General features: G+C 50.0%; 1 protein-coding gene across 1 annotated transcript in view; it reads left to right on the top strand.

The window, feature by feature from the left end:
* The window catches only part of Mad1l1 (mitotic arrest deficient 1 like 1), a 304565-nt gene that overhangs the window by 2433 nt on the left and 283224 nt on the right, over positions 1 to 18908 (top strand). Inside the window, exons 2-6 of the mRNA XM_040751261.1 lie at positions 3304 to 3460; positions 7164 to 7304; positions 10550 to 10729; positions 16084 to 16208; positions 16822 to 16903. Coding sequence (XP_040607195.1) covers positions 3311 to 3460; positions 7164 to 7304; positions 10550 to 10729; positions 16084 to 16208; positions 16822 to 16903 — 678 coding nt within the window. The 5' untranslated portion in view covers positions 3304 to 3310. The remainder of the gene's footprint in view (positions 1 to 3303; positions 3461 to 7163; positions 7305 to 10549; positions 10730 to 16083; positions 16209 to 16821; positions 16904 to 18908) is intronic.

Genomic DNA, 18908 nt, shown 5'->3' with positions numbered 1-18908 from the left:
TATATTTATTCCCTCCCTCCCTCCCTCTGTCCCTCTGTCCCTCCGTCCCTCCGTCCTTCCGTCCTTCCCTCCTTCCCTCCTTCCCTCCTTCCCTCCCTCCCTTCCTCCCTCTTTCTTTGCTTTCACTTTTTCAGAGGATTTCTCTGTAGTTCTGGCTTTCCTGGAACTAGGTCTGTAGACAGGGCTGGCCTCAAGGTCACAGAGATCCACCTGCCTCTGCTGAAATTAAAGGCATGCACCACCATGTCCAGTCACTGTCTTTATTTTTTAATTTGGTTTTTTGAGACAGGGCCACTCTATGTGACCTTGGCTGTCCTGCAACTCACTGTGTAGACTAATGCTGGACTAAAGGCATGCCCCATCACACCCGTCTTACAGTTCTGTCTTTATGCGCTCCCCCCCTTCCTTGCTCATCAATACTACCCAGCTCCGTGCCCTACTGCAGGGATAGTCCCACCTGGCCACAGCGGGATCCCATCAACCTTGTAAGTGCTGCCCTACCTGGCCAGTACTCAGTATGGGAAATTGTGGTGACCATTCCAGGTGACTGGGACATGACTCCCAGTGTTTTGGCCAGTGACTCTACTCTTTGGCATCACTTCCCCTGGAGTGTCTGTCTACCTTGGAGGTCAGGTCTTTGTACCCTAATCCACTATTCCAGCACGGAGCTGCTGCTTCTCCTAGCCTCCATTCTCTTCCACTCCAAAGAGGGCATGTCATCTGATTTGCTTTCTTAGGGGCTGAGGTGTCGCCACCATGTCCCTGGTGTCACCTGCTTGTCATACTTCTGAAAGCTCTGGTGATGCCTCAAAAAGTCTCGGGACTTTGACAACAAAACGTGGACCCGTGGGGACAGTGTTCTCTGAGATGTTGGCTGCTGTGGTTGGTTCTGTTCCCAGGGCCCCTCCTCATCTTTGGTTCCTGTCTGTTTAACAGACTAGCCTGTTTTGCCTCCCAAAGATTAAACTCATTACTTTCTGATATCAGGAACCTCTTCTTGTGGTGGGTCTGGCAGGTGGGATACAGGCCCTCACACAGTGACACCCTTGTAGCATGAAACAGTCCATCACTACAGCTTCCCAATCAGTGGCCTACCCACACTCCCACTCTTTTATAGAGCATAAGGCAGGAGTTCATTTTTCTTTTCAATGTTACAGTAAATCTAGATGAGAGAGAACAGTTTTAGCAATTAGAAAAAAGTGTAAGTTCAGGGTTTGGCCACTGAGCGTTATTTACAGCAGGGTGTGTGTGTGTGTGTGTGTGTGTGTGTGTATGCTACAAGATGCTTTACATTACAGACTCCCCCTGCCCCTAAAGTCTAGTACATGTTTATTTAGTCAAAGACACACACAGCTGATTCATAAGCTAGAGGTTTGAACTTGAGTAAGACATCTATAGAGTAAGACATCTATAGAAACCTAGTCAGGAGAAATGCCCTCCCCAGCCCAGCTCTGGTCTTTATTGGAGGCCCCTCCACAGATACTCTCATAATAAACCTGTTCTAGTTACAGCTCCTTGTCTTGTTCTTCACCCCCAAAATCCCTAAACCTGAAAAACACCAGCATGGCCAGGTATTGGGATGGTCACTGGTTGCTTTTCTTTTCCTTTTGTACCATAATGAGGGCTTCAAGCACACTGGGAAAACACTGCATCCCTAGCCCTCTGAGACCAGGTCTCACTAAGTTGCCTAGCGGGGTCTTGAACTTGTGTTCATGCCTCCATACTGTCTGGGATGAGAGGCTTGAGGCACCAGGCCGTGCTTCTTCTTCTTTTTTTTTTTTTTTTTTTTTGGTTTTACGAGACAGGGTTTCTCTGTATTATTTTGGAGGCTGTCGGTCCAGCCTAGCCTCGAACTCACAGAGATCCGCCTGCCTCTGCCTCCTGAGTGCTGGGATTAAAGGCGTGTGCCACCACTGCCCGGCGTGCTTCTCTTTCTTTAGTGGGAGAAAGGGCAGTGTTCGCCTGACTCTCAGCCCACAGGCTAACCAGAATAGTGGTATCTTGTCTGCCTCCTCCTGCCTGCCCCCCATCCCGTGTCTGGAAAGTTGTGGTTCTACTCAACAGGGTGATGTTTGAACTGGTGCTTTAGCTGCCCATGTAGCAGCGTCAGGCCACCCTGGACCAGATAGCAAGACCAAGTCTTAAAGAAGAGGAGCACAGCATGATAGTGCATGCCTTTACTGTAGGAGTTTGAGGCCAGCCTGCTCTACATAGTGAGTTTCAGGCCAACAAGGGTTATATAGAATGAGAACTCTCTCTCACACTAATCTTTTTAGAAACTTCAAAACAAAAGTAAAACAACAAAAGCAAACCAAAACAGCACTCTGCAAGAAGCCTGGCTTGGCTGATGTGCTGTGAGCTGGGGTGTAAACAAATGTACCAGCAGATGGAGGTGCCCAGGGAGTGTCAGCAGTGGCACCATCCAGCATTGCCCTTTCGGTTCCTTTCCAAGGTGGGTTATCACCCAAGGGGGTTCATGGCTTAGTTAAGTGTAGGAGCCAGGAACCTGCTGGACCCCCTCTTTGTATAAGCTCCAGTCGGAGGCAATGGGAGCATTAGCAGTGTTGTTGGTAACAACACTGCTGGGGCCACCATCACCTTGACTGTTCAGTGCTTGTTTCTGATTCCTAGAGCCACATTTGTGGTGAGTGTGACTTTGGGAGGTGTGTCCCTGGACCTCTGAGCACCTCCTCCCAGGAGCTGAATGTCTGTCTGCCTGTCTGGTGGCTTGGGGTTGAGGATTTGTGGCACGATGTTGTACAATCTCTCTCTCTCTTTTTCTGTGTGTTTGCACACTTACACATATGAGTGCACCATGGAGGTCAGGAAAACTTTGGGTGTCAATTTTTGGGGGGGGTGAGGGTGGGGGTAGGATCTCTTTATGCAGCCCTGACTGACCTGGAACTTACTGTGTAGACTAGGCTGGCCTTGAACTCAGAGACCTGCCTGACTCTGTCTAAGTGTTGGGATTAAGGGCTATGCCACCAATCCAGTTTCTTATTTTTTTTCATTTTTTTTTTTCTTTCTTTAAGACAGGGTCTTATGTTGCTAGCTAGCCTCATACTCATGTAGCTGAGGCTGGCCTTGAACTTCTGGTCCTCTTGCCTCTGCCTGCTGATGCCATAGACATATCATGTGGCATGCTTTTATGGCTTATTTTCTCTCCGAAATGTTGACAGTATTGGCTCCAGGTTAATGTTGCAAACATGGTGCTTGACTCCGCAAGGATCCTAGGGGAGTGAGCTGTGCCAGCAGACAGCATATGGGAAGACTGACTCTGACCTTTGCTTTGTCCCTGGAAAGCGTGACCATGGAAGACCTGGGAGAGAACACCACAGTCCTGTCCACCCTGAGGTCTCTGAACAACTTCATTTCTCAGCGAGTGGAGGGAGGATCAGGCCTGGATGTGTCCACCACTGCCCCAGGGTCCCTACAGCTGCAGTATGAGCAGAACATGCAGGTGAGTGGCCTGCTGGGTGGCTTTCTGGAGCACACATCTATCCTGGGTGGGGCCAAATCAAGACCTGTGTAATGGGCCAGCCTGAGCTAGGCTTGGAGGCCGATGAATGCCCTATAACATGTCTGGTCATTTATCACCTTGAGCTGTAGCCTGAGACCTGGGCCTGCTCTGAACCATGCTGGGTAGAGGCTGCCTTGGTTGCCCCTGGGTGGGTGCTTTTCACGTGGGTTCTGGGGACTGAACTAGGGTTCTCACACTTGGGAGACATGTCCCTTACCAATGGAGTCATTGCCCACAAGTTGGTTTTAATGAATTAAACCCTAACCTTAACCCTAACCCCCCTAACCATAACCTTAACCCTAACCACCCTAATCCTAACCCTAACACTAACCGTAACTCTAATCAACCCTAACCTTAACCCAACTGTTCAAAGACAGTGGTGATGCTATGCTTTGCCTGGTCCTGTCAGTGCACCAATGACCATGCCAGGCTGCTCCGGGCTTCTTTTGCTCACCTCTTTTTTGTTTGCCCTTTTCTGTCTTCCCTCTGCTCTGGAGCTGTTCTGTGATGAGCCAGGCGCTTTGTTTGCTCTGGGAGCCCTGGTGATGATGCTCATGCACTGGCTGGCAAAGTGGATAATGTTTGTGTGCATTGGTTTGTTGACTGAATCACTGTCACAGCACTATTCTGTACATAGCTTTTTGGTGGCAAGCATTGTCTTTCATCTTGAGAGTAGGTGTCCTCCCCTCTCAGGGACAGAGTTTCTCTGTGTAACAGTCCTGACTGTCCTGGAACTCATTTTGTAGACCAGGCTGGCCCCGAACTCTCAGTGATCTACCTACCTGCCTCTGCCTCCCAAGTGCTGGGATTAAAGGCATGCACCACCAACGCCCGGCGAGTAGGTCTTTTATAACAGTGTCCTTTTGATGTTAAACCATCCCTGCACCCCTTTTCTTGAGTATTGAACCCAAGATCTTGTGCATGCTAAACAATCACTCTACCACTGAGCTATACTTTCAACTTTATTTTATTTAAAAACAAATGATTAGATTTGTTTTATTTTATATGCAGCGTTTGCCACATACTCTGGCCTACTGTGTGTGTGTGTGTGTGTGTGTGTGTGTGTGTGTGTGTGTGTGTGTGTGTGTTTTATAGAGGAGCTCCAGCAGGAGCAAGAAGTGGATCAGGGTGTCCTGATCTGAGGTCCCTGGGCGCTGTGGGGTGCTGCTTCTCCAAGCTGGGAGTCTCTTTCACTGCAGAAGCTTCTCTGAGACATAGGACTAGAGGTGGGCATGGTACACTTGGGAGATGGAGGCAGAGGTGTTGTGAGTTTGAGGCTAGCCTGGGCTATATAGCAAGACTCTGCCACTAAAACAAGGACCTAGAATGTGAAGGGACTTCACACCTCTCGTCAGCAGGTGGGAGTGGAAGTGAGGTGAGATGGGAATAAAGACACCATTTTGTGGGATAGGGAAATGGCTAAGTTGGGGAAGTGTTGGCTGTGCAAACATGAGGACCTGAGTTCAGATTCCCAGTTCCCATGTAGACATCCAACATGGTGATGTGTCTGTAAGCACAGCAGGGGCAGCAGGTAGGGACAGGAAGATCCCTGGAGCTCATCAGCTAGCCAGCCTAGGGGAATGATGGGCTCTGGGTTCAGTGAGTGACCCTAAGAAAATAAGGTGGAGGCGATCAAGGAAATCACCCAAAGTTGACTTCTGACCTCCAGGCATATACATACATGCCCACCCACATGAGCACTTTCACACATCACACACACCTAAAGTGCACAGGCAGAGGCGTGGGGAAGGGTTGCCCTCGGCATAGGGAGTCTGCATGGTTAGTTGGTGTGTGGGATACATAGCAGAACCCTGGGCTCCACTCACTAGGTGTCAGTTGTGTACACACCTCTGACCCTTTGTGACAATTGGAGTGTCTCTACACAGTGCCAAATGTTCCCTGGGGCTATGTTGCCCTTTGAGAGCCATAGTCTGAGGTTCTGAGCTAAAGTACATGTGAGTACCCCAAGAATGTCGAGATGAGATGTTGGTTCAGTAAATGGGTGCCACCCAGGGTTCTGTGAGCACCTAGGGTGTGCTGTGAAGTGGGACGATAAGGCCCCCATGAAGTCAGTGACTCCATGACAGTGAGTGGCACTTCCTCAGGGCTCTTGGAGAACTGGCTTGGTTGTACTTAGTCACCCCTCTGGCGTTCAGCTTCTTTGGCTCCCCCATTCTGTGTTCCTGCAGACACTCCCTGTCTGTCTTCTCGTTGTCCAGGCTAGCCAGATGTTGTGGGTTGTGCAGATGTGCTTAAGGTCTCCAGCCAGCCTGTGATCAGGGGAGTCCCTGGAGTTGACTCACTGACAAAGTTTTCAGGCTTAGAGGTACAGCCTGTATTCTAGAACTTGGGAATCAAGGCAGAAGGATCCCAGCAAAAGGCAGGAGGATCCAGGCCTGCCAGGACTATAGAGTGAGACCCTGTCACAAAAAAATCAAAATCCAAAGTTAACCAGGGTGTGGTGGCGTATGCCTGTCACCCAACTGTGCAGTGGGTAGGGACAGGATGATCAGGAGTTCAAGGCCAGCCATAACAGGTTTGAGGCCATCCTGAGCTGCCTAAGACTCTGTAACAAACAGCTAGTCAGCCAAGAGTGGTGGAACAGCCTTGAACTCAGCGCCCATAACTCTGGTTACTCCAGGCTACTCAGGAGGATCCCAGGTTGTGGGCTCGCCTCAGCAACTCGATGCAACTACAACAGACTGGTGTGGTTCAGTGGAAGACTGCTTGCCTACATGTGTAAGACAGGTTCAGAGCTCCATCCTCAGCACTGTAAAGAGAGGGGGTTGGTGGTCTGGGTCTAAACCCTGAACTCAAAGTAGGAGAGAGACAACACAGGAAGGGACATGGGCAGTTTCCAGGGCCAACATCAACCCTGGTTGACAACTCAGCAGGGAAGTGGACCTCTCCTCACTCTGTGAACTTTCCAGAGGGACTTGAGCTCCAGACAGCACTATTCCTGACTCGTTAGGATTTAGCCTTGGAGATGATGACTCAAACGCTGAGCCCCAGGTGTCCAGAGCAGTCAGCTCATACTGGTGTAGATGCCATGTTTGTGGTAGCTTATGAGTTCTTGAAAACCAAATGCACCCTCTCTTCAAACAAGCTCACATGGTGTCACTTTCAAGTCCATCCTCTGCCTCCCTCTTCTTGCTCTCTGTATGCATATGTGTATACATGTGTGTATGGAGGCCTGAAGTTGATGCTGGGTGTCTTCTTCAGCTGCTGTCTTCTTTATTCTTTTGAGATGGGATTTTTCACTGAACCTGGAGCTTGCCAGTTTGGCTGGGTTGGCTTGGCAGGCGAGCCCCAGGGATCTTCTTGCCTCCTTTCTAGTGCTGGGAATATAAATGCTCACAGCTACACCTGCCTTCCTTCCTTCCTTCCTTCCTTCCTTCCTTCCTTCCTTCCTTCCTTCCTTCCTTCCTTCCCTCCCTCCCTCCCTCCCTCCCTCCCTCCCTCCCTCCCTCCCTCCCTCCCTCCCTCCCTCCCTCCCTTTGTTATTTTTTGAAGCAGGATCTTACTATTCAGCAATTCTCTTGCTTAGCCTCCCCGTGTCCAGTGCTGGCCTTGCAGGTTGCTATTTGCCTTATTTGACATGGCTACTAACCCTTCTCTTTTCTTTTGGGTATCAACTGCTCAGCTGGAGGAAAGAGCAGAGCAGATCCGTTCGAAGTCCTACCTCATCCAAGTGGAGCGGGAGAAGATGCAGATGGAGTTGAGCCACAAGAGGGCTCGAGTGGAGCTGGAGCGAGCTGCCAACACCAGTGCCAGGAACTACGAGGTGGGTCCAGCTGGCCCCAGGAGGCAAAGGGATATGTGCAGCACTTGCCAGACTGTACCAAACTGGAACCCAGCTGGTGGAGCCAGAGGCACCAGAGCGTTCTTCTGTGGCCACCTGATGCTATCAAGTTTGAGAAGGGTGGCCTGATGTGGGGCTGACTGTCGAGGGGGCTGTTTGCTGTGTCTGTTGCTCAGTGATCCTCTGTGGTGGGCAGACCTGCCTCGGCTTCCTCTTTTCTCTAGAAGAATTGCAGTGCAGATCTGGAAGAAATACTAGCTGCTGGGGTAGGGCTGGCAGGGTGACAGGCTCAGGAAGTTCCAGACTTGCAGAAAGTCTGGGGGTGTATGTAGTGTCTTACCAGAGCTCAATGAAAGTGCCCCTGCCATGGGAGTTGGCATCTGGGGAAATGCAGCCCTGTGACTTGGGGCATGTACAGTGCAGGGACCTCTTATTTACTATTTGTGTGTGTGTCTGTGTGGGTGCACATGAATGCAAAGACAATAAGACAACCTTAGTGTCATCCTTAGGAATGCCACCTGCCTCCTTTGACACAGTTTCTCATAGGCTGTTGGCCAATGGGCATCAGGGATCCTCTGCCTTCCTAAAGCTAAGATTAAAAGTGTCTCCCCTTACACTCTTGACTTTTATATGGGTTCTGGGGACAGAACTGAGGTTCTCAGCCTTGCAAAGCAAGCACTGCTGACAGGGCCGTACTCCCTGCTTTGTTTTATTACCATCTTTGATGGGGCTCTCCGGGACTCTGATCAGTATGGGTGTGCCACTGTGACTCAGGTTGTGCATCAGAACGCAAAGTCTGTGTGCCTTCCTCCGTTCCTCCCTTCCCTGTGATGACAATCTGCCCTGCCCGCCACAGCTTTTCTTGTCCTGGTGGGAATGGCTACCATCTTCCCAGGCATCCTGCTGGTTTGGTGGATGTAAGTGTGTCATGTAAAATGCTGACTGTGGTGTGCTGTCCCGGCTTGTCAAGCTAAGACTGAAGTCCCCTTGTTAGGATCCTGTGTTGGTTACTTTCCTTGTTGCTGTGACAGAATACTACACAACAACAACTTAAGGGAGGGAGGGTTTATTTTGTCTCACAGTTCAAGGGTTCCCAGTCCTTCATGGTCAGGGAGGCATGATATCAGGAGCTTGAGGCAGCTGGTCACTTCGCATCCATAGTCAGGAAGCAGAGAGAGATGATGCTGGTGCTCAGCATTTCTCCCTTTTGTTCACTCTGAGACCCCAGACTTGGATCAGGCTGCCTGTTTCAGGGTGGGTTTCCTTCCTTAGGTAAATGTCTGAGCAAACATCTTAACAGACATCCCTGAAGGTGTGTCTTCTAGGCCATTCTGAGTCTTGCCAGGTTGACAATCAAGATTAACCATAACAAGTAGATCTGTTCTACCTGGGCCATTTCCTGTGCTGATGGCCTGGTCCTGCCTCTCAGGCATATCCCTCAAGGACAGAGCCTCTGTGTGTTGCTATGGGTTTCCAGTGTGCAATGCTGGTGAAGGACATTTGAATGAGTGAGGCATGGTGACTGGGTCTGGAAGACCCCTCTTGGGGAGAAACGGTGCGGCAGTGTTGGCAAAGCAAGACCCTGGCCCTTCTGACTCCCAGCTGCCTTCTCAGAGGTCTGTTCTTCTCTGTCCTGCTCAGAGATACTCTAAGGGGTAGGGTCAACCACAAGGTCTTGAGTTATCAGACTGTCCCTTGGACTTTTGACTTTTACAGTGGGTTTTCTGGGACTGCTCATTTGATGGTGGGTAGACAAGACAGGTCAGGTGTCCCTCCTACCCTGAAATAGCTATTAGGGGGTGCGACTGCAGGTGTGAGGACCTGTCTGAGCAATTCCCTTTCTGTATTGGGCTGGCAGTGCCAGTAGAATGCTTTTTGGCTCTGCCAGTACCATGATCCAACCCTCCTTCTTCTCCCACCCTTTCCTGCTTTTCCCTCCCCCTCCCTTCCTCAGTTACAGAGCCTCACAGAGCAGACCTCCCTGACTTGCAGAAGGGTCTTCCTGCTGTTTTTAGGCTGTACTTGCAGCTGTTTTTCCCTTGGGTCCCTTCAAGGTGTGGTTCAGCCTTCCTTCTCCCTAGGGGCTGCAACCCTTTATGTATGTGTTGAGCCTTACTTGGTTGGGGCTACAGCAAGTGTGTGTGTGTGTGTGTGTGTGTGTGTGTGTGTGTGTGTGTGTGTGTGTGTGTGTGTGTGTGTGTGAGAGAGACAGAGAGAGAGAGAGAGACAGAGAGACAGAGAGACAGAGAGAGACAGACAGAGAGAGAGACAGAGAGAGAGAGACAGAGAGAGAGACAGAGAGACAGAGAGAGAGAGAGAGAGAGAGAGAGAGAGAGAGAGAGAGAGAGAGAGAGAGAGAGAGAGAGAGAGAGCACCTTTCTTGGTTAGTGCTGCAACACTGTGTGTGTGTGTGTGTGTGTGAGAGAGAGAGAGCCTTCCTTGGTTAGGGCTGCAGCACTGTGTGTGTGTGTGTGTGTGTGTGTGTGTGTGTGTGTGTGTGTGTGTGTGTGTGTGTGTGTGTTGAGCCTTCCTTGGTTAGGAGCTGCAGCACTGTTTTAGACACAGGTGACATATGCCCTCATTGAGTAGGACTGTCTGCTGAAGTTCTTGGTGGCTCTCAGTAAGAGCTTGGTGGGTACTTCTGTTGAGGGCAGAGTGACCATTCTCATCATCCTCCCCAGACTCAGCTGGAGAGACCCAAGGCTGACGTAAGCCTCACATCCCTGTGATGGTAGTCACAGTGTGTGTGGCTGAACCTCAGTACTGTCCCCACCTCTCTGGGCCATACAGCCTCTAGAGATTAGTGTGGTGGCCCTGAAGATGTGTGTGATGGACACTTGGGGCAGTAATGGCCCTGCCTGCAGTCTGCCATCCATGCCTCTTCCTTGCTGTAGTCATCTTCTCTGTGGGGAGTCTCAACGCATTTTAATGACAGCCCGAGCATGGCCAGACAAGATCTGCTGGCGCTGCAGAAGCTCCACTTCATTCCAAGGTCAAGTCTGAACTGTAGATTTTCCATGCTTTATCTCCTCTTTCAAGGAGGGTGGTGGTGAGCAGATGGTGTGACGAGTGTATAGTATGGCCCATGCCAAGTGCCTCTCAGAGTGGGAGTCACCATGCTGCCGCACCAGGAGGCCTGGCACCCAGGTCTCTTGTCCTGTCCTAGCTCTGTCCTTTTGTGACTCCTCTGTGTATCACTCTCCATGACCAAGCTTCCTTCTCCACAGCGTGAGGTGGATCGTAACCAGGAGCTCCTGGCACGAATTCGACAACTCCAGGAGCGTGAGGCCGCGGCGGAAGAGAAGATGCAGGAGCAGCTGGAGCGCCACAGGCTGTGCAAGCAGAGCTTGGATGCTGCCAGCCAGCAGCTTCGGGAGCGGGAGGATGGCCTGGCTGCGGCCAGGGAGGTGAGCGCAGGCCCGCGCCCGGGACCTAGACTCACCCTGGTGCAGGTGGTAGTTTTCTAAGAAAAAAGAATGAATATACCCAACATGGTGGCAGCAAGACATCTTCATTTTGTTTTTTCATCTGTTTGTGTGTGTGTGAGCACACACACACATGTGGGTGGGTACATGTGTGTGCATGCATGTCTGTGGAGGCCAGAGACCAGTCTTGGCTGTTTTTCCTCAGGTGCTGTTCACCTTGTTTTTATTTGAAAGATATATTTTTATTTATACATAAGCATATAGATGTGTGCATATTAGTGCAGGTGCCCATGGAGACCAGAAGAGGGCATCGGATCCTCTCGAACTGGAGTTAAAAAGCAGTTGTGAACTGCCTGATGTGGGTGCTGGGGACTTATGTCCTCTCTACGGCAGCACATGCACTTACTCGCTGAGCCATCCCCTCCACCCCCATACTGTATTTTGAGACCGGATTTCTTTATGACCTGAGACTCACCAATTAGGCTAGACAGGCAGGCCAGTGAACTATAGGAACTGGGCACTTGTCTCTGTCTCCCTGGTGCCGGGATTCTGAGCATCACCACTCCATTTCTGGAGGTGGCGCTCAGGCCCTCATGCTTGCACGATAAACACTGTCACTGACTAAGCCATCTCTCTACATGCACCTTCATTTTAAATGCACATATCATGAGTCACTACATTTTGGGGGTTGTAATCACAGTACAGACACCCGTTTTTCCATTCAGCATACAATGTCAGTGAGTATGCTGAATATAGGTCTTTTTTTCTGTTTGGGGCAAGGTTTCACTTTGTAGCCCAGGCTAGCTTTGAACTTGAGACAGTCTGCCTGCCCCAGTTTCTGTAGTCCTGGGATAACAAGAGTGAGCTGCCCCACATTTCTGAATTTGGTCTTTGTAAATGTGAATTTAAGAGTTGGGTAGTTATTGTTTTTGTGTTCTTACATCTGTGTAGTACATGGTATGCAGTTCTTGTGTGAACCCATTGGCTTCCCCAACATTGCTTTGTTTGGACAAACTAGGGGCAGGGTGACAGGCGTCTGAGGAACTCTCTGGCTGCTGCTGTTACTTGCTGGGCTGTATTAACAGCCACTGTGAAGTATTGGTGTCACTATCATCTTGTCTGTCATGGATAGGGAATGTTCTGGAAGTTCTGTTTCCTTTTTTTCCCCCAGAAGTTGTAAGTAGGTGCCTGTGAATTTGCATGTCTTTGATTACCAGCGAGTTCTGTTAGCATCAGAAATTGCCTTTGAACCCGGGTGCAGGTGTGATGTATGTTGTTCAGGGAAGCTGCTGCTGTTGTGTTTTGGAGGTTGCCTGAGTGTGGGTATGGAGGGAATTGGACCCCCACCCCCCAACCCCCCAGGCCTCCAGCTCCTGTGTTCAGGATCACAGGTGCCAGAAGGGAACAGCTGAGAGCTCCAGGGGCCAGCCACATGGCATCATTGGTATTCTGTCCCCGCACCTTCCCCACTTGATAGATCCTCAGGGCGGGCCGCGGGTTATTTTTGCCTCTGCAGCACCAGGGAGCATGTTAAGGTTGCTGGCGCATCTGTCTTCCGAAGCAAGTCTTGGCAGGAGAGGAGCCGTGATCTGTTTCCAGACGAGTGGGTTCTTGCTTCACAGAGACCTGGCCCAGGTCCTTGGCCCTTCCATAGTAGAGGGGGCCCTTGGATACCCCTCAGTGAAAAGTAAAAGAGACCCAGTGGCCCCTCCTTAGGGAAGCTTTTCCACATCCAGAGTCACAAGCCCACCACTGCAGTTTTCATTGGTGTGGCCCGATTTTTCACCTCCCCACCCTCACCCTGCTGTTCTGTCTGCCATTCATCCGTTCACTTGCTGATTCACCCCCCCCCGACATTTGCCCTTCATCAGGGCAGCCTGTCCCTGTTATGGCACCCAATACCTTGTATATGTTACTGACTCATAGAGACCTCTAAAAGGTGGTACTCACTGTTAGACAATGTGTATGCAGGTGCACACACTTTTGCATGAGTGACGCCCCAAGATTGCTACTGAGGGTCTTTTTCAGTTACTGTCAACCTTATTTTGTGACATGGGGGTCTCTTAGTAGACCTGGAGCTATCTTCTGGCCTGATGGGCTGGCCAGCAAATTCCAGGGGTCTCTGTCCGCCTCCTTAACACTGGGACTGCAGGTGTGTGGCACCATGCCTTGTGTCCCAGTCAGGGTTTCTGTTGCTGTGACAACACACTATGACCAAAAGCAACCTGGGGAGGCAAGAGTGCTTTTCAGCGTACAGTCAGTCCATCATGAAGAGAAATCAGGGCAAGAGCTCACGGCAGGAGCTGGAGGCAAGAGCTGAAGTGGAGGCCATGGAGGGATTCTGCCTGCTGGCTTGCTCCTCGTGGCTTACTCAGCCTGCCTTATGGCACCCCGGACCAGCTACCCACAGTGGCACCACCTCAAGTGAGCTGGTCCATCCCATATCAATTGCCAACGAAGAAAATGCTCACAGGCTTGCACACAGTTCAGTCTGGTGAGAGTACGTTCTGAATTGATGTTCCCTCATCCAAAATGACTGTCTTTTGTCAAGTTGACACAAAACTAGCCAACCCACCGAACTTATTACCTGAGAGCTGGGGATCTGAGCTCTGCTTCATGTTTGTGCAACAAGCACTTTACTGACTGAATAATTCCCCAAGTTCCCTGATTAAAAAAAAAAGAAAGATTTCATGTGTGTGAGTATACATTCTGGTGCCACAGAGGCCAGAAGAGGCCATCAGGTCCCCTGGAACTATCGGATGTTAAAGACAGTTGCAGGTCAATGTGGGTGCTGGGAAATGAACCCAGGCCTTCTGGAAAAGTGGAGAGTGCATTTAACCAGTGAGCCAAATCTCCAGACCCTTATTATTATTATTATTTTTGTTGTTGTTGTTGTTTGCTTGTTTTTGAGACAGGGTCTCACTGTGCAGGCCAGGTTGTCCTCAGACTTAAACTGTCATCCTGAGACTCTCAAGTGCCAGGATTAAAGGTGTGGGTAGTGTTGTCTGGTTTGAGCATGTTCTTTTTTGTTTTAATTCTTTGAACTTTATTCTTACTAGCATGTGTGACGTGTGTATGGGTGCATCTGTGGGGAGTCAGAGGTCAACTTTGGAGTTGGCTTCTCCCCTTCCTTTATATGATTCCTTTCTGAGTGGCAAGCTTTACCTGCTGAGCTGCCCTACCAGCCCTGGTGTTTGGTTTTTCTTTTTGAGACAAGGATTTATGTATTTCTGGCTGGATTCAAACTGCTTATGTAGCCAAAGATAACGAAGTGACGCGCCGTCTGCCATTGCCACGCCCAGCTGGGATGATCTTTTACAAGCAGGCACAACTGAAGTCAAGAAGATAGCCACTGTTGCTTGGACAAGAGTATACTATAACAATGACCTTGGCTTCTGATCCCCCTGCCTCCACCTCTCCCCATACCAATATTCACCATTACATTCTGTTTTTTGACACGCTCTTAATACCATCGCAGTCTTTGTGCAGGCTGCTGTGATGTGGGGTTCCCCAAGCCAGGCTCCCCACAGGATAAGGGTTTAACACTGATACATCTTAGTGGCTTGTCAGGCACAGTGAAACACATCTTGTGGACTCTTTTTTAGAGGGTGCTCGTTAGAGAGAGCTTGTGGACCCCACTCTAGGACCACCCAGCATCACTTAGGGTCTTTTCTGGGCCCAATCTGGTGAGATTTCTCTGCAGTTGACTTCAGGCCACTGTTTTCAAATATTCATGTAGCTGTTCTAAGTGGGCTGGCTTCTCTGAGTGGCTAGGTCAGCATGCTCTTTCTAGGAAAGCAGCTGGGGAGATCTTCTGGGGACAGGGGGATGGGTGGAACAGGATGGAGATTCCTGAAGGTTCCTTTGGGTGGACAGCAGGTTCCTTGGATAGACATTCAGTGTTGTCAGATATACATTCTGTCCATCCTTGAGTCTGCTGGTCAGGGCCTACTGACTTTGCTCTGAGACTGCACTTTCCTCAGGTACTATGGTTTTCCATTAGCTTCTGGCCCAGGTTGCTTGCTTGCTTCATTTTTCCCTATCCTGAGGGACTTTTATGGTAGGTATTCTAGGCAGGTGCTCTACCACTGAGCCATACCCTAGCCCCTCACTGGGGGATTCTAGGCAGGTGCTTTACCACTGAGTCACACCCCAGCCCCTCACTGGGGAATTCTAGGCAGGTGCTCTACCACTGAGCCACACCCCAGCCCCTCACTGGGTTTCTACGCTGGTGCTCTAACCACGGAGCCATACCCCAGCCCCTCACTGGGGGATTCTAGGCAGGTGCTCTACCACTGAGCTCATACCCCCTATTCTCCCCAAATAGGAGATTTCAGTTATTCTATCATTTTACTACACCTCTGTCCTTTGTTTTTGAGATAAAAATTTAATTTTTCTTACATTTATGTGTGTATATGTGCACATATGTGGGTGTGTGCGTGTAAATGTAGGTGCCCATGGAAGCTGGAGTCATTAGATTCCCCTGGAGCTGGTATAGGCAGTTGTGTCATCTGGTGTGGGTGCTGGGAACTGTCCTCTAGAAGTGTAGGATGTGTCCTTAACCAATGAGATATCTCTATTCCCAACTTTAATTTTTTTTTTTAAGACAAGGTCTTACTATATAGCCCTGGCTGGCCTTGGAGTCAGAGTTTGTCTGCATCTGCCTCATAAGTGTTAGTATTAAAAATGTGTGCCAATGTGCTTTGCCCTCTTTTTACTTTTTATTTTGAGGTAGGTTCTCAGTAAGCTGCCCAAATTGGCTTTGAACTATTTTGTAACCCTCAAGGGCTTAAACTTTTAATTCACTTTCCTCAGGCTCCCAAGTAGCTGGTATAACAGGCTAGTATACTATTGCACTCTAAAACAAAGTTCTGATAACAGCCTGCATCTTGGCCATGACCTTGTTATCTTCCCATCCTGGGTTACATTTTGTTGGAATGTCGGCATGCAGGCGTTAAGGAAGCTTAGAGGGTGATGGAGGTCTGAGGTGTGGAGAAAACTGAGGTAGGTAGACACTCGGGGTCCAGGGCCTGTAAGGAGGCTAGTGGACTTCGGAAGGTCAGATGTGGCTGGAATCAGCTTTCCTCGAGGACCTGGCTATGGCCCATGTCTGTGTCAATGATGAGTACAAGCAGACCTTGAGAAGGATGCTTGTGAGAGAGTGTGTTGTCTACTCACCATATGCTACACGGAGAGCAGGTTCTTTTCTGCCCTGGGTAGCACATGGGAGGTGCTCTGCCCTTTTTCCTTGGTCTCCCTGTGTGAAAGCCATGCTTGGGTATTTAGTCTGCATACAGACAGGACTCCAGTGAGCAGCCTGTTTTCTCCATTTGCAGACGATTAGTTCCTTGAAGGGGCGTGTCTCCGAGATGCAGTTGAGTTCTATGGACCAGAAGGTGCAGGTGAAGCGCCTGGAGTCTGAGAAGCAGGAACTGAAGGAGCAGCTGGACCTGCAGCAACGGTGAGAGCATGGCCAGCCTGTGTCAGTCCCTGAGACAGCCCTGACATAGACCTCACAAGGAACACACAGTGACACTTCAGGGAAGTGAGCATCAGAATAAGGGGGGAACAGCTTAGTTCTTTCCTTCCTGGGGTGAAGTGCCTTCTTGGAGCTGGTTTCCAAAGGAGGGCTAAGCTAAGCTAGGGCGTGGTTTGCTGTGCCTGGGCAAGCTCTTCTAGGTTACAGTAGACCTGGATATTGGTGGCTAGTGGGTGGTAGTTAGGAGGCTTTGAATTCTGCCCTGAAGGTCTGGCCCTTACCCTAGGCAGGCACTGCCTGAGGAGTTTTTACCCCTAGTATGGGCAGGTCTGCCTGGCCTCTGATGACTTTAGTAGAGCCATGGCTGGCAGACATGCTCATACTAGAGGTAAATGGGCTGAATGATGGACAGATAACTAGGTAGTACCTCAGGTAGCCTGGGATCCCTTGTAACCCCATCAATGCCACAGTTTTAGAGGCTAGTCCAGGACTTGGGGCCTCAGTGCATAAGGTGTGTGTGTATGCATCCATCCTGGGGCTCAGCCTGAGAGGCATTATGGATTTGCCTTGCATGTACTATTCCTTTCTCTCACAGAAAATGGCAGGAGGCAAATCAGAAGATCCAGGAACTGCAGGCCAGTCAAGAAGAGAGAGCTGACCATGAACAGAAGATTAAGGTAGGTGCTTCCCGTCAGCCTGGGGAACTTCCTCTACTAAGCAGGGGTAGGGTCAGCCCTCCTGTCACTCACAGGCCTTCCTGAATGAAGGCATGCTCAATGGCGTGTGAGGATGCTGGCCCTGTGCTCACTGGCTAGGAGGCCGCAGTCGTGTTCAGGGAAGCTGGTACCTTAGTGATGAAGGCCCACCAAAAACCCATGGGAAAAGGTAACACAGAGGATTGTTCAGTCTAGGTTTAGAGAGGTGGGCACAGGATGCACCTGTGGTTCCTGAGAGATGAGACGGGAGGATGACAAGTTTGGGACTAGCTTGTACTATATGCAGTAGGTTTAACTCCTGTCCGCTTTTGTCCGGCCAGAGCATGGCTGAGATAGGTGACCAAGCCAGGGTTGTTTGGTTTAAGGTCAGACTTCTTTACTATAGTGCAATACTTCTCAACCTGTGGGTTGTGAATGACCCTTTCATAAGGGTCACCAAAACCACCAGAAAACACAGATAGTTACATTCTGATTCTTAACAGTAGCAAAATTACAGCGATGAAGTAGCAATGAAGATAATTTGTGGTTGGGGGTCACCACAACATGAGAAACTGTATGAAAGGATTGCAGCATCAGGAAGGTTGAGAACCACTGCTCTAGTGGGTGTTGCTGCAGAGGTTGTGCCTTGAGCTCCCTTCTACGGCTTTCTGTTGCCTTTAAGGTAATATCCAGTCCCAGGAAGGAGGGCTGTCTCAGTTGTCTCCCTGCTGTCCCTGTGTTTGTTGGGGGTGGGGATGGGCAGCTCCATGGCAGTGGGTGGGCTTTGCTCCTCATGCTTCTGGTTACTTTTTTATCTGGCTCTGTTGTCTTTTTTATTTATTTGTTTTAATATTTCTATATATGTGTGTGTGTTGTCTGCAGAGGCCACAAGAGATCTGGAGTTGGAGTTAAGGGCCTTTGTGAGCTGCCTGACTGGGTACTGGGAACTGAATTTGGGTCCTCTGGCAGAGGAGCAAGTGCTTTTAATTGCTGAACCTTCTCTCTAGGCTTCCATCCCCTGCCTTTTTTTTTTTTTAGAGACAGGGTTTCTCTGTGGCTTGGAGGCTGTCCTGGAACTAGCTCTTGTAGACCAGACTGGTCTCAAACTCAGAGCTCCGCCTGCCTCTGCCTCCTGGGTGCTGGGATTAAAGGTGTGCGCCACCACCGCCTGGCATCCCTTACCTTCTTAGTCACCTTCTTCCTGGCTCTTGTCCTTCCTTTTGTAGCCCATGGCCCACCTCTCATTATTTCCCTGTGCATAGAGGTTGACCAGTTGGTCCTCTCTGTCACTCTGTTGCCACTACTTGACTTTATCTAAGTGAAACTGGGCTCCATGAGGGTTTGTTGATCAGTTGATTTGGTTCTGGTTTTATATACAGCCTGTTCAGTGACTTGTCACTAGATGCCAGTGCTACCTTATTGAGGGCCAGGGTGACAGGTACAGTGTAGGAAAGTCTGTCACACAGTGGGAACAGATGCTACTGTTGCGGGTTCTCCACTGGCACAGCAGAAGCCAACCACAGGTGGCCAGAGGTGTGCTGTGCACCTTATTTAGGCCAGAAGTGCCACGGACTCCTGCTGTTAGGGATCAGAGAGCTGGATGGAATGTGGGTGGGCAGAGGCAGGAGGGACAGACAGTGTGTGGGTACTGGCTCTGAGGTGTAGTGCAGAACTGCTCTAGCAGTGATGATGAAGGTGCATCTGAGCAGTGTAGCAGACATAGTCCTGGAAGGCTTCCCAGAGCGCCTGGGACAAGTTAGAAGACCTTTGTGACTCCCATGGCTTTGTTTACAAAAAAAAGATTTATTTAATTAAAAGTTAGGTGTGTATGTATCTATCTCTATGTAATAGAGTATATGTATGTGAATGCAGGGGTACATGCATGCTGGTGTCATGGGGGGGGCGGGGGAGGGTGGCAGAGATGATGCATCCCCTGGGCCTGGAGTTATAGACAGTTGTGAGTTTGACATGGGTGCTGGAGGTCAGT

This window comes from Mesocricetus auratus, unplaced genomic scaffold, assembly GCF_017639785.1.
Source record: "Mesocricetus auratus isolate SY011 unplaced genomic scaffold, BCM_Maur_2.0 Super-Scaffold_100008, whole genome shotgun sequence".
In the NCBI taxonomy this organism is placed as follows: domain Eukaryota; kingdom Metazoa; phylum Chordata; class Mammalia; order Rodentia; family Cricetidae; genus Mesocricetus; species Mesocricetus auratus.
The sequence above is the reverse complement of the archived record's forward strand: the minus strand, read 5'-3'. Positions and strand labels throughout refer to the sequence as shown.